The sequence below is a fragment of the Lytechinus variegatus genome, chromosome 16 (genome assembly GCF_018143015.1).
Source record: "Lytechinus variegatus isolate NC3 chromosome 16, Lvar_3.0, whole genome shotgun sequence".
NCBI lineage: Eukaryota > Metazoa > Echinodermata > Echinoidea > Temnopleuroida > Toxopneustidae > Lytechinus > Lytechinus variegatus.
This window is the reverse complement of record NC_054755.1, coordinates 12,456,431-12,469,382: the sequence shown is the minus strand read 5'-3', so window position 1 is coordinate 12,469,382 and position 12,952 is coordinate 12,456,431. Positions and strand designations below refer to the sequence as shown.

At 38.6% G+C, this 12,952-nt stretch overlaps 1 protein-coding gene across 2 annotated transcripts; it reads right to left on the bottom strand.

Annotated features, from left to right (window-relative positions):
* Nucleotides 1-241: 241 nt before the first annotated feature.
* Nucleotides 242-12,093, bottom strand: LOC121429829 (lysosome-associated membrane glycoprotein 3-like). Of its 2 annotated transcripts, none has more exons than XM_041627069.1 (6): nucleotides 11,962-12,093; nucleotides 5,376-5,723; nucleotides 4,675-4,766; nucleotides 3,854-4,058; nucleotides 2,704-2,871; nucleotides 242-1,570 (listed from the first exon to the last, which is right to left on the bottom strand). In XM_041627069.1, exons 1-6 carry the CDS (start codon nucleotides 11,984-11,986, stop codon nucleotides 1,407-1,409), a joined length of 1,002 nt encoding a protein of 333 aa, XP_041483003.1. In that variant the 5' UTR covers nucleotides 11,987-12,093; the 3' UTR covers nucleotides 242-1,406. The 2 variants fall into 2 exon arrangements, with proteins under 2 accessions (XP_041483003.1, XP_041483002.1); XM_041627068.1 differs by lacking the exon at nucleotides 11,962-12,093 and adding an exon at nucleotides 9,125-9,199.
* Nucleotides 12,094-12,952: the final 859 nt, after the last annotated feature.

The window sequence follows — 12,952 nt, the reverse complement described above, 5'->3', positions numbered from 1 at the left end:
AAATTATCTTAGTGACGAAATACCTTAATGTTATTTCTTCATAATGTTGATCCCTCTCGTTTTGCTTTTCTAAAATTATCTACAACGGCATTTTAAGACTGTCACAGTAAACTAGTATACTTCATCGTTTGCTAAGCAGTGTGCTCTCGTAATATTCAATGCAGAACTGTATCAAAGCAAACAAAATCGGCGATAATAGTCATGACTTTGGTGACGATATAAAAGTTTTTTGCCAATCCCCCCTCGTTTTTTGGAGTGGATAATATTATGTCATTACATTATTTCTGTCATCCAAATTATCTTCTAGGACATGGCTATTTGAACTCGATTATTACCCACTTTCAAACACAGTTGCACTGCGCGCAATCAAGATGAAAATGGCTATAAACGAGTCAAACTGGCAGTTGTAACACGACTTTTGATGACCTCCCTCCAAAATAAAGAAAACTTTTAACGTCAAGAGAGATATTTGCTTTTTGCTTGCTTTGCTCGAACGTAATATCTAGATTTTTTTTACAGTAAAACAAGTCCCCCGAGGCGTAAAATAGACTAAAATAAATTAGTGACATTACTTATAACCATACCGTCCTTTATATGTATAATGATACTTATTATCATAATCATATTTTATGATAACATAACCAGGTAATGGTATTGTTTTAACATAACCAGGTAATGGTAATGTTCATCATTTCAAATAAATTTGGATTTGAATATTTGATATCAAAAATGCCCAAAAGGTAAAGTAGCATCGATAATACAATGAGATTTTATAATACAATCGAATAAAAAAAATTTAAGGTTATATTAGAGTGTTAAATTATCAAAAACGCAGGATGAAAAAATATATTTGATTTCAGTCAAAAGAATGGCAAAGTATGCTACAGAGCTACACTATAGAAAACGTTAATTCTTCTCGTTGATACTATATTTGAATATCGTTCTAAACCAATTGCAGTCTTGCCGAAGAACTCACTGACACTGATTAAATTACGGGTCATCAAAACCATACGCATTTTTTTTTATTTACATGACTGACACCCTTTTAGGGGTCAAAGCATTAATAGTCGGAATTAGGGGCGGAGACACAGGGGGCAGGGGCAACCATCCGATAGATTTTTTAATTTTAAAGTGAAAAAGAGTTTATAGAAAAGAGGATTAATGAAAAAAAATATGGTGAACGGAGAAAACGAAGCAAGCAGAGTATAAAAAGTAGAAGTCTTACTCTTTGGCACCATTATATTTCAATTCAGAAAAAAGACGTCATCTTTACTGCGTCTTGCCCCCCCCCATCAAAATATTCTGGCCCCTCCCGTCGACACAAAGTTATAATGTCTAAATGTATGTTGCTTGCATACGGTGAATTCATAATCTCATTGCATCGCAGTCAGAGGTCAAAGGTCAGATCAGGGCTCTTTACTGTAACCTCTGGCAGATGGACTCTTTCCTCTTTTCACCAAGTAGACTGTAACCACGATTGCTGCGATGATTACCACGACGACACCGACGGCGATCCCGATGATGAGGGCGAGATCCGCGGAGTCTGCAGATGGAGGCCGACATTGGTAGGCTGGTATAGATAAGAAGAACAGAAAACATTATTTGTAAAATGTTATGATTATATTTATGTCTAGCTAGTTCATGCCACATCTAGTCAAATATACCAACGACTTGACATCAAACCGACGATGGTTTGTCATTTGAAATATCGTAATACAATTATGGGGTGTTGCACGAAACTTGCGATCAACTGCAAGTCTATTTTTTGTCCCTAAATCAATCATATGTCTTGTAGTTGATTGCAAATTAGTGATTGATCGCTAATCTGCTCCTTAAAACAAGAAGTTTAATCTAATTTGCTACAGCTAACACTGATCTATCAATAATAAAATTACAACAGAATATTTGCAATTGATCGCAAATATTTTCTCGCAACACCCCCTTAGTTGGTGAAACGATATTTGCTCCTGCGTCAATATCTCCGGTCTTGATATCTCAGAGAGTTTATAGGGTTAGAGTTAAGATTGTAATCTTTGGTTCAGAATAATATATAGATTAGGATTAGGGTTTATGCGGAGGAGCCGTGGTGTAGTGGTTCTGACTCTCGCCTTGTAAACAGAGGGTCGTGTGTTCGAATCCCACCGCGGTCTGGCGCCCTTTGGCAAGGCGTTAATCCACACTTTGCCACTCTCGACCCAGGTGCTAAATGGGTACCCGGTAGGATGTGAAAGTCATTGTAGCTTGTCCAGTACTGTGTGCGCCTCACCGGCGACTGACTGGAATACTCCCCAGGGAGTGGAGGATGTGCACACATTGTGTGCGGGAATGACTGATTGAATCCGATGACCGGGGTAATAATATATCTGTGAAGCGCTTAGACACGTCGTTCCGATGTATTAAGCGCTATACAAAAGCGGATTATTATTTATCTAATTTTGCAGTTTATGTTTTATGTGTTGCCTAACTTGCAGAATTTCCGGAGCATTATTGTCGCCAGAGAAAATGCCATGGAACCATTTAGTTGGTCTCAGGGTGCCACGCCTGTAAACATTTTCCCATAAACACGTAATGTATTAAAAATAGCACAGCACTTTGAAAAAAAAATATTTCGTTGTATGGGGACGAATTAGAATTCTATAGCTTATGATTTTTATTTTCAAAGTTCTTTGTTCATGGTTTAATTAAATTAGCAGGCCTTCTTACCATCTCCCATATTATCTCCTCCCTTGGTCTTTTTGACGAACGGTTGGAACGAAGGCTGGGTGAGGTTGAGCTGGAATAATGACAGTCTGACGTTGAACTCGGTGCAGTTGTAATAGCTTCCGACGGGCACGTCAAAAAATTTCCCCGACGAAGAAGATGACAGTGCCGCTAGGAAAACAGGTGGAGAGGGAGGATTATCATCTTTTTTTTAGCTCAAGAGATTATGTTTAGGTTTATTGAAACGATATATATACTCTCAGAAAAATGTTGCGAAATGGGACCCCCATTGGGGAAAGGTGGTCCCCAAAAAGGTTCTTTGCGTTTTACAAAGAACCTAAAAGGTTTCCAAAGTGGTTGTTTAAGAAAATTAAGAACATTTTATGGAAACTTTAAGGGGTCCAAATACGGGACATGCATAGAAACCTTTGGCTTTAAGGTCATTTTTTTTCAAAAGAGTGTCTAATATGAAGCGAAAGAAAGAGGGGATAAATAGATGGGAAACGAAAGGAGGAATGTATGATATGAAAATAAAATATCGTGTAGATTGGCAGATACAACAATATACGAGCTCCAGGATACAAAGAATGAAAAGGAAGCGCAGAAAAGGGGGAGGAGAAGAAGGAAGAGAAGAATGAGTAGAAGAAAAAGAAGAAGAAGAAGGAGGAGGAGGCGGAGGAGAAGAAGAAGAAAAAGAAGAAAGAATAAAAAGAATAAGGAGAAAAAGATGACAAAGATGAATTAAAAAGAGATGTAAATTAGGAGAAGAAGAAGAAGAAGAAAAGGAAAAAAGAAAAATAAGAATAAGAAAGGAGAAGAAGAAGAAGGAAAAGAAGAAGAAGAAGAAGAAAAGGGAGAAAAGGGTGACCAAGAAGAAGAAGAAAAAGAGGAAGGAGATCAGAAGAGGAAAAAGAAGAAGAAAGGGAAGGAGAAGAAGAAGAAAAAATGAAGAAGAATATGAAGAAAGGAAAAGAAGAAGAAAAGTCAAGAAAGGAAAGTAGAAAAAGAAGAAGAAGTAGAAAAAGACAAAAAGAAAAAGTAAACAGAGGAGGTGACTAGGAGAAAAATAATGAGGAGGAGGAGAAGAAGAAGAAGAAAATTAAGAAAGGAAGAAAGAAAGAAAGAAAGAAAGAAAAAAAAGAGTGAAACTTACAGGAGATGGTAGACCACGAGGCTTCCACCTTTTGAAGCTCGAAAGAGCTCCCTCTTATGACGAAGGTCAGACCAAAACGCCAATATTGTATAGAAAGCCCAGATCCTTCAGAAAAGTACAGAAAGAATGCTGAATGGGAAGGTGAGCTGCAATTTCCTGATACGTGAGCATCTGGTGGAATCTTCACAGTGTAGCTTCGAGTCACCTGAAAAGTAAAAGAGTTGACAGTTATGGCTTCATAACATGGGAGCAACTCCCCCAGATTGCCGTCTTTCGTCAACTCCGTAACACCCATTTCGCCCCATAAAAGTAAAAAAAAGTGAATTTATTTCTACTTTAAATTCCCATTCATTCGTTCATTTCATACACTTCATGACATGTGAACGTCGTGGCCCAGTGGATTAGTCTCCGGACTTTGGAACAGAGGGTCGCGGGTTCAAATCCCAGCCATGGCGCAATTTCCTTCAGCAAGGTATTCATCCACAGTGTGCTGCACTCGACCCAGGTGAGGTAAATGGGTACTGGCAGGAAGTAATTCCTCAAAAAGCTGTGTGCACCTGATATGTGATATTTCGTCCTAATTTGGGCAAAGAAAGTTCAGTATTTGCCTTCCCTATAATCAGCGTTAAGTGCATGGCTAATAATATTCATACACTTTTTTTAATCAGCTATATCAAAGTAAAAGAATTTGGAATGGGCTGGGTCGAATGAATATCTTATGCCTTCCTGCTATAATTAGGCTCGTGTCACCTCCACACATCAACGTCTAACTGGTCCTAGTTGTGGCAACCTCTTATACCAAGCGAGTCTCGCAAACTCACCATTATTGTCCCACCGAAGTTCATGAGTATACACAGCTTGCCATCCTCATCCTTCACCTGCCATTGAGCTTTTGGAGCCGAGGTTGTTCCACCTAACGTGACAAAATATCCGAGTAAGGGTGATATTTATTAAAAAAAATAATTAGATAAGTATATAATGAGACGTTAGAGATATATGCTTGACTATCAAAATGATAAACCATATTGACATTTTATTCGTGTGATGTCAATTATAGTTGATTATGGATGACCCATGGCGATATGTTCAATTCAATTCAATTCAAGGCAAATTAACACAATCAAGAAGATACAAACTAAAAAAACATAAACATATATCATATAAATGGGCCAGTACCTCTTTGAGGCCCTATAGGTACACTTATGAAAAATACAGCAAAATGAAAAAAATATATCACGTCATAAGTTTACAAATTGGCGGCTGAATGACGTCAAGATATATTCTATGTACGGTATAAATAACAAAGTTTAACGAAATTGGTTTTGGAAAAAAGTGGGGGGGGGGGGGGGCTTTGGCTTTAGCCCTCCCCCCACTTTTTTCCAAAACCGTGGACAAAAAAGTAAAAATGACCCCACTTTTGGCCCCCAATTTTATAACCGTTCTGCGGCCCCTGTTTTAAAATAAATGGAAGTATGAGCGAAAATAAAATCAACAATATTTCTGAATTACTTGAGTACCCTACCCGATGGCGTAGTCATGCTTGTAGTGGTAGTCATGTTGCTTATGATTGTTGTCATGTTGCTTAGGGCCGTTGTCATGTTGCTTATGGTTGTTGTCATGTTGCTTATGGCAGTTGTCATGTTGCTTGTTGTTGCGATTGTAGGCTCAGTTGTTGAATTTACTGTGGTTGCAGCTGCAGTAGTTGTAGGTTTAGTAGTTGTAGGTTTCGTAGTTGTCGTGGGGCCAGTTGTTGTTGGTGTAGGGGTTGAGGTTGGCCCAGTTGTGGTTGATATAGGGGTTGTAGTTGGTCCATCTGTGTTTGTTATTCCAGTTGCAAGGCTTACTTCCGTTCCGCACAGCAAGGCGACCACTAAATATCCAAAAACAATAATTCATCATTAGAAAATTAGAAGATTTGGTGAATATGTAACATAATAATCAGAACTGAGAGCATTTCATGGAAGGACTTGTCGGACGTTTTATCCGACAAGACTTCTTTTATCCCACAATTACCATAGTAACAATGCTTCGTAACCAATCAGAATTAAGGGAAGTAGTCAGATATGACAACTTGTACTTGTCTAACAAAAATTTTGATGAAAGTGCTCCCCACCCACCACCACCGCCACCAAGGGCGCCGGAAGCGGGGGGGGGGGGCAGGGGGGGCACTTGCCCCCCAAATAAAATTTTTGGGGGGCAAAACGAGATTTTGCCCCCCCCCCCAACGTGCCCCCCTGAAAGTAGAAAAATGATAAATTATTTAAGGACAAAAGTAAATGAAGGCACTTTTCTGCCTGAAAATTGTCATTTCCATTGTCAAAAATGAAAAAATTTTGCCCCTGACGGGGCAAATACATTATCATAATAAGCCTCGCGTCTTTTGAGGAACAGTTCCTCTGTGAAACATAGCTTTGATAAGCCCCTTTTCCATCTTTTATACAGTGTGATAACGTTTAACCTTTTAATGAAATCATTTCAGACTAAAAGCGAATGGCAAATTGATAGTGGTCCACCAATGATTAGGTTTATAATTCTATGATGCTGGCTGTGTCGTCTAACAAACGCGCGGTCGCCCAGAAACGCTCAGACCGGACCCGATATCACTAACGCGCGTGAACACTAGTTACTCGAGCAAGATGTGGAATCTATGTCATAGCTGTCAAGCCCAGAAACCATAACATCTCGAGAAACTTGTTTCAATTATTTCATTTTCAACTAAATATAAATTGAGTTAAGACAGTGATAACAAGAGAGCGTTGTTGGCTCAGTCGGTAACCCGTCTGTCCGTCGAAGTCGAACCAAAGATCGTGGGTTCGAGTCCACTCCTGGCGGATGACTGAAGTCAGTGCGTTGTGTGTAAACGTCTCTCCCATGTTTCATAGATGCAGGCTATATTACAATGGAAAACACTCCGTCCCTCGGATAGGGCGTTAAATGGAGGCCCCGTGTAGAGGAGAGTCACCACCTTTGAACGTTAACTATTCGTATACGAGTAGGGGGAAACTCCGGTGTCGAGGTCCACCTGCATCCCCCAATCAGTTATATCGGGAGGAGAGACCTGTGGATCATAGTGATTCAGTTCGCTTTTCGCCTCCCAGGCACAGGTGACGCCAAACAAATAATGATAACAATTCAGTGCCCTAAAGAAAATACCAAGGCCATTTCAACTCAATATAGACATGTTATCAGAAAATTACACTCAGAATAATCATGTGTAGAGGATTATAATTTATAATTTGTAAAAATGGTGAATCCCACTCGAAAGCAACTTAGAGATAATGTTTAGACATGAAAAAAATAAAATCATCTGTGAAAGTGTCTTCTTGACCGGACTCATGTTATCCGAGATATGAATAAAAATGTAAAGAATATAAAAGAAAAAAACAAGCGTTACAGTACTGCTCTACTATAAAAAAAAATCTTAAGATATTTTCACAGCCCCGTATTTTCCTCTATTCTTTTTCATTGGCATGATTGGAAGGCGTTTTGTCTGATACTATTTCATCTCATGTAGCACTTATGTATTTTAGATTCCAAAACTTCTTCCCATTACCTGTTACTAATCAGATCGAGATGGCAGCTATGTTTTCTGGTTCATCCCAGCTTTTGTTATTCATGGACGTTTGCTAAAATATAAAAACAATCTGGGAGTGGGTGGGGCTGCAAGACCTAAATTTTCGAAGAAACGTAAGAGCGAGGGGATTTGTGATGGGGGAGCTTTTTCATTTTCTAGAATAAAATTGAAGGATTTCGTGCACACTTTTGGTGAATTTTGCCCTCTCAATCGGCGGCCCCCGGCTGCGTACGGTCATGTTTGTCATCTTAAAGTCTTTAAAAGGCCTATATTACATTGGTTTGGAACAATTTCGTTTGCAATAAGGCTCGTAATTTGCTGGAACTGCGACCCTGGTCATGAAGAAACACCAGTCTGGGTCAGAAGGGAGGAAACAGAAGGAGCAAAAAGAACTCCAAGACTGTTTAATTCTCAAGAAATTCATTTTTGAATGCTCTTAGAAACGCAACTTTTATACTCCATTTTTACACCAAGTCCTTACCGTGGGGGGGGGGGGGGTATCTCACGCTGTCAAAAATATTGTGCCCCCTTCGGGATTTTGCCCCCCCCCCCAAAACTGAAAGTGTTCCGGCGCGCCTGACCGCCACCACCACTACTTCTACTACTACTACTACTGCTACTACTACTACTACTACTACTACTACTACTACTACTACTACTACTACTACTACTACTACTACTACTACTACTACTACTACTACTACTACTACTACTACTACCACTAATACTACTACTTCTACTACTACTACTACTGCTACTACTACTACTACTACTACTACTACTACTACTACTACTACTACTTCTACTACTACTACTACTACTACTACTACTACTACTACTACTACTACTACTACTACTGCTACTACTGCTACTACTACTACTACTACTACTACTACTACTACTACTACTACTACTACTACTACTACTTCTACTACTTCTACTACTACTACTACTGCTACTGCTACTACTACTACTACTACTACTACTACTACTACTACTGCTACTACTACTACTACTACTACTACTACTACTACTACTACTACTTCTACTACTACTACTACTACTACTACTGCTACTACTACTACTACTACTACTATTACTACTACTACTACTACTACTACTGCTACTACTACTACTACTACTACTACTACTACTACTACTACTACTACTACTACTGCTACTACTACTACTACTACTGCTATTATCACATGCAAATCTTCTCAGATCATCTATGCTTTTCACACTGCACTTTTCTTCCTTATTCCTGGGAAATGGGAGGGGCTAAAGGGTTTATTTCCAATTTGTTCTCATTTGATAAGTGTTAATTGGGCGAAATGAATGAAAAGAGAATTGGTATTAGACCAACTGGTTATTAAAACGAAATGGGCATAGACGAACAGGTGATTAGACGAAGTAATTATTGGACCAAATGGCTGTTAGACGAAAATGTTGATGGACGGAGTGGCATCGTGCTAAATGAAGCTAGACCGAGTGATGAGTGGACGAATTGGTAATAGACGAATCGGCAGTTTACTGGGACAAAAAATCTAAGTAGCTTAATATCATAATCTCGTGCTACATGTTACAGTGAATAAAAGAGCAAATCGATACGTAAGAGGGTATTCGTGATATGCGGTACGTAAGAACTGAATATTAATATTATTATTGTTATAAAAAAGAGAAGTGTATCATCTCACCAAGAATTCCTGCAGCTCTTGAAATGGAGATTCTATCCATGGTGATCAAATGTGAATGAGAGGCAGTAGCTCAGAATCACATGAACTATATACTGAATAGTATCTTCTTTATCAGACATAAATGAGCGTATTCAACAAACTTTATATATCTATTTTGTTTTTTCACGAATGGACTTTAAACCTCATACATCTTATAGGCCTATTCCAACATTTTGAACCTTTTATATTTGTGGTTATGCAAATGACGTGTGTGACACAATAAAGTGATAAAACTCCGACGTCACACTTTCGTCACTTTAAGCGGGGATCACAAGCAAAATTTTGTTTCGATTTCCTTTTCTTTTCTTAAGACAAAAGGTCAACAATAATTTGCTAAATGCGCTATTTCAATGTGTCACATGCACGAGAAGCATTGCCGGCGGAAGCCAAAATTTTTTGGGGGGACCACCAAAAATTTTTGACAAGCAAAAAAAAAGGTTATCTACCAAAAATTTGAAAGATTTTAGGGGGCCACAGGCAATAAAATTGACAAGCAAAAAAAAAGAAAAAAGAAAAGGTCAATTTTCAAATTTAGGGGGGGGGACACGTCCCCGCCCCCCCCCCCGCTTCCGCCGCTTATGACGAGAAGCAATATCGATAAGGTATTTCGGGGTCATAATCTATCAATGATATATCTGTTTCAAAATCTTGGTTAATCGTTCTTTTAATCAATTTGTTTCAATAATGTTTTTTTTTAATAATTAGCAAGTTTGTCAAGTTTATCAATAGATGAGCTAAATGGTGAATGAAAAATAGTTTATTAAAATACGATCAAAGGGTGTCTTTTACACGACACAGGATGGGGATTTAATCAACAAAATGATAAAGATTATTTAATATACAATTGACTTGTCCAGAAAAGAAAATTATCCTTCTCATATGTGGCTTGATATTGTAAGCATTTTTGGTACCAATTATTAAGATTGGCTACAGAAAGGATGCTAGCGCGAAGCGCCAGCTGAAAATTTTAATATTCCAATCTGGAAAGCGGACATTTTGAGCACGATTTGTGTATCTCAATCTCGCTTGCTGAACATTACAATCTTGTTTTATTTTTGCACATCCGGAATTATTGGGGGAGGGCAACACGATATGTTTTCATTGGTGGGGCGATCTCCCCCCTGCCCCCCCCCCCCAGGATCGACACCTCTGGGGAGGGGGCTTAGTGTACGAGCGCATGAATGCATGACTTGCATGTATGTATACGTATCTTCAATATTCTATAAAAATACATTGAAAAGTGATATTTTACTACCACACTGAGCGCAAGTTGTTATCCAATAAACATTTACATCTGAATTGTCTTTTTTCCCCTGTAGTTTTCTTTATTGAAAGATAATAGCTTTAAATAAAAAGTTTCACTACTTCATAATCAAAGTTTCATGTTTCTTTTGAATTTTAAAGAAAAACAATATGACTATTTCCATTACTTTCATGAAAAAAATCAATAATAACATTAAAGGGTTACTCCGCGGGCTAGGAATATTACATCGTCATGAATATTCATTCTTATGCACCCCCCCTTGCAAGTCAAATCATATTTTTTGTAATGGCAATATGTCGCTCAGACACATGTGATAACCTTTGTTTTTTGCTCGTCAAATTTTTCGTTGAAGAAATGACCTTCAATTTTTGGAGTAAAACTTTTTTTTTCTTTGTTTGTCAAACTTTCCTTGGGAAAATGCCACCCCCCCCTTTGGAAAATCCTGGATCCACTCCCTGGCACCATGGAACTACAGAATAGAACCCTTTGTCATTTTGTTTGTACAAGCTGAAGGTGAATGTTCAAATGGTGCATATCAGACCGACTGCAAACATAGTACATTTTGAGTGAAAAGTATTATATCACCGTTTCAATGGAATCATGACAAACATTGTCAAACTTTATTCAGAAATATCGAAAGTCCGATGGGCTCACATAATATGCTGTAGGACTATATTTTAGTTCCTCGTAAACTCGTTTTAAACCTAACGAAACAATTACAACCTGCTATTTGTATGATAGATTGGAAATATAGACCTTTGTGCGGAGAAGTTACCTACACACTAAGAAATAAAGGTTCAAAATTGAACCTCGAAAGGTTGATGCAAAATCAGCAGCCTATGGGTTCAAAAAATTGAACCCTGCGGTTGGGGTTCATTTTTGCACCCTGCGGGTTCAAAACTCCACCCCTAAATTTCAAATTGAACCCCTAGGGGTGCAGTTTTGAACCCGCAGGGTGCAAAAATGAACCCCAATCGCAGGGTTCAATTTTTGAACCCCAAATCAGGGGTTCAAGTTTTGAACCCAGAGGGTGCTGATTTTGCATAGTATGGTCCGACTGTGACGTGCTTGCCATTATCATTATCATTAGGAATCTAACTCATGATCAATAACACTACGCAAAATATACTGAAAAAGTAAAAAAAAAAAGATACGGTGAGGCACAAGTTCAAGTTTCCTGGAAAGTTTTATCCAAACGTGTCTCCCAAATGCACTAAAACTTTTATCCGGGAATGTCGGGTCATGTCAAAATATGATACGACTATCATGTCTCAATTGATTCGTACCGATATCAATGATGAATTGTATAATCAGAAAATATCTCATAGTCTTCACGGATGGATTCTCTTGAACAAAACCTATTTTCTGACACAAAGTCTGGAACTTTAACCCACATAGACATACGCACGTCATGACATTGACGTTTATGACAAGAAAATATTACTTGCAAACAAACCACGAGACTTTTATTAATGTAATCTGATGGTAAACTTAAATAAAATTGTTAACCAACTTCAAGGAATCACGGTCTTACCAAAAACAATGTTGATTCGCGCCATAATCGAATTCGCCAGATGGATGTTGTTCAAACCAAGATGTACCACGAAGAGTAATTTGTAATCTAGTACATAATTTCGAACGCTTACACGGAGCAAGTTTCTGCTATTTTCTATATATGGGACTGGCACTGTGGACTTTGACCCTCCAACTTTTGAGAGAGAGAAAAAAATCAGGTTTCTGGTGCCCGCCCGGGGGGGGGGGCACTTACATTGACGAGTGGATACCATGCGCGACCGAGAAAAACACGTAAAAAGGATGTCTTTTTCGAAATAGGGCACGTTACGTACGTAACGTGATAAGGGTGTCAGAAACACAAAAAAAAAATGAAAAAGGGGTATTTATTTCGCTAGGAAAATTACGTGTTTAGGGTCAAATTTGCGGGGATGATAAAACAAAATTAAAATGTTTTATAAAGGATGTCCTTTTTACCCCAACACCATGTGTTTAGAGTACGATTTGCGCGAGGTGTAGAAGGTGGGGTCGTACTAAACCAAATGATGTGTATGTATAAAGGTAAAATGAACGACCGAAGGACCCGTGACATAATAAAACATTCCTGTACTTGTTTAGGGGATCATTTTAGGGAATATTTGCCAAGAGTATCGTTTTGTTTCCAATACTTGTTAAGGGTAGGTTTTCACACACCCATACTTGTTAAGGGGTGCATTTTCAGAATATGGAAATTACGTGTTTAGGGTGCTTTTCGAGACCCCATGGTCGCGCATGGTATCCACTCGTCAATGGAAGTGCCCCCCCCCCCCGGTGCACGTCAGGTCCGGGTTGGAAGCGTTGCGCAATATAACTACTATAACGAAACAGGTGACTGGTGAACAATGTTGCTTGAAGCCATTCAGCATTATTATTTGCGAGTAGTATATACCAAACTTCAGTTTCACTTTCACTTTCCTACCACTTCTCACAACATAAGTCATATTGATAATGGGAAACGAAATGATCTCATACCA

What these genes read in the sequence shown, in the direction of transcription:
- LOC121429829 (XM_041627068.1), bottom strand. Translation starts at nt 9,164, where the DNA reads ATGGATAGAATCTCCATTTCAAGAGCTGCAGGAATTCTTG. An exon ending in AAGAGCTGCAGGAATTCTTG is followed by an intron (nt 5,724 to 9,124) that starts GTGAGATGATAC and finishes TTGGATATTTAG; the next exon opens with TGGTCGCCTTGCTGTGCGGA. An exon ending in CTCGTGGTCTACCATCTCCT is followed by an intron (nt 2,872 to 3,853) that starts GTAAGTTTCACT and finishes CTGTTTTCCTAG; the next exon opens with CGGCACTGTCATCTTCTTCG.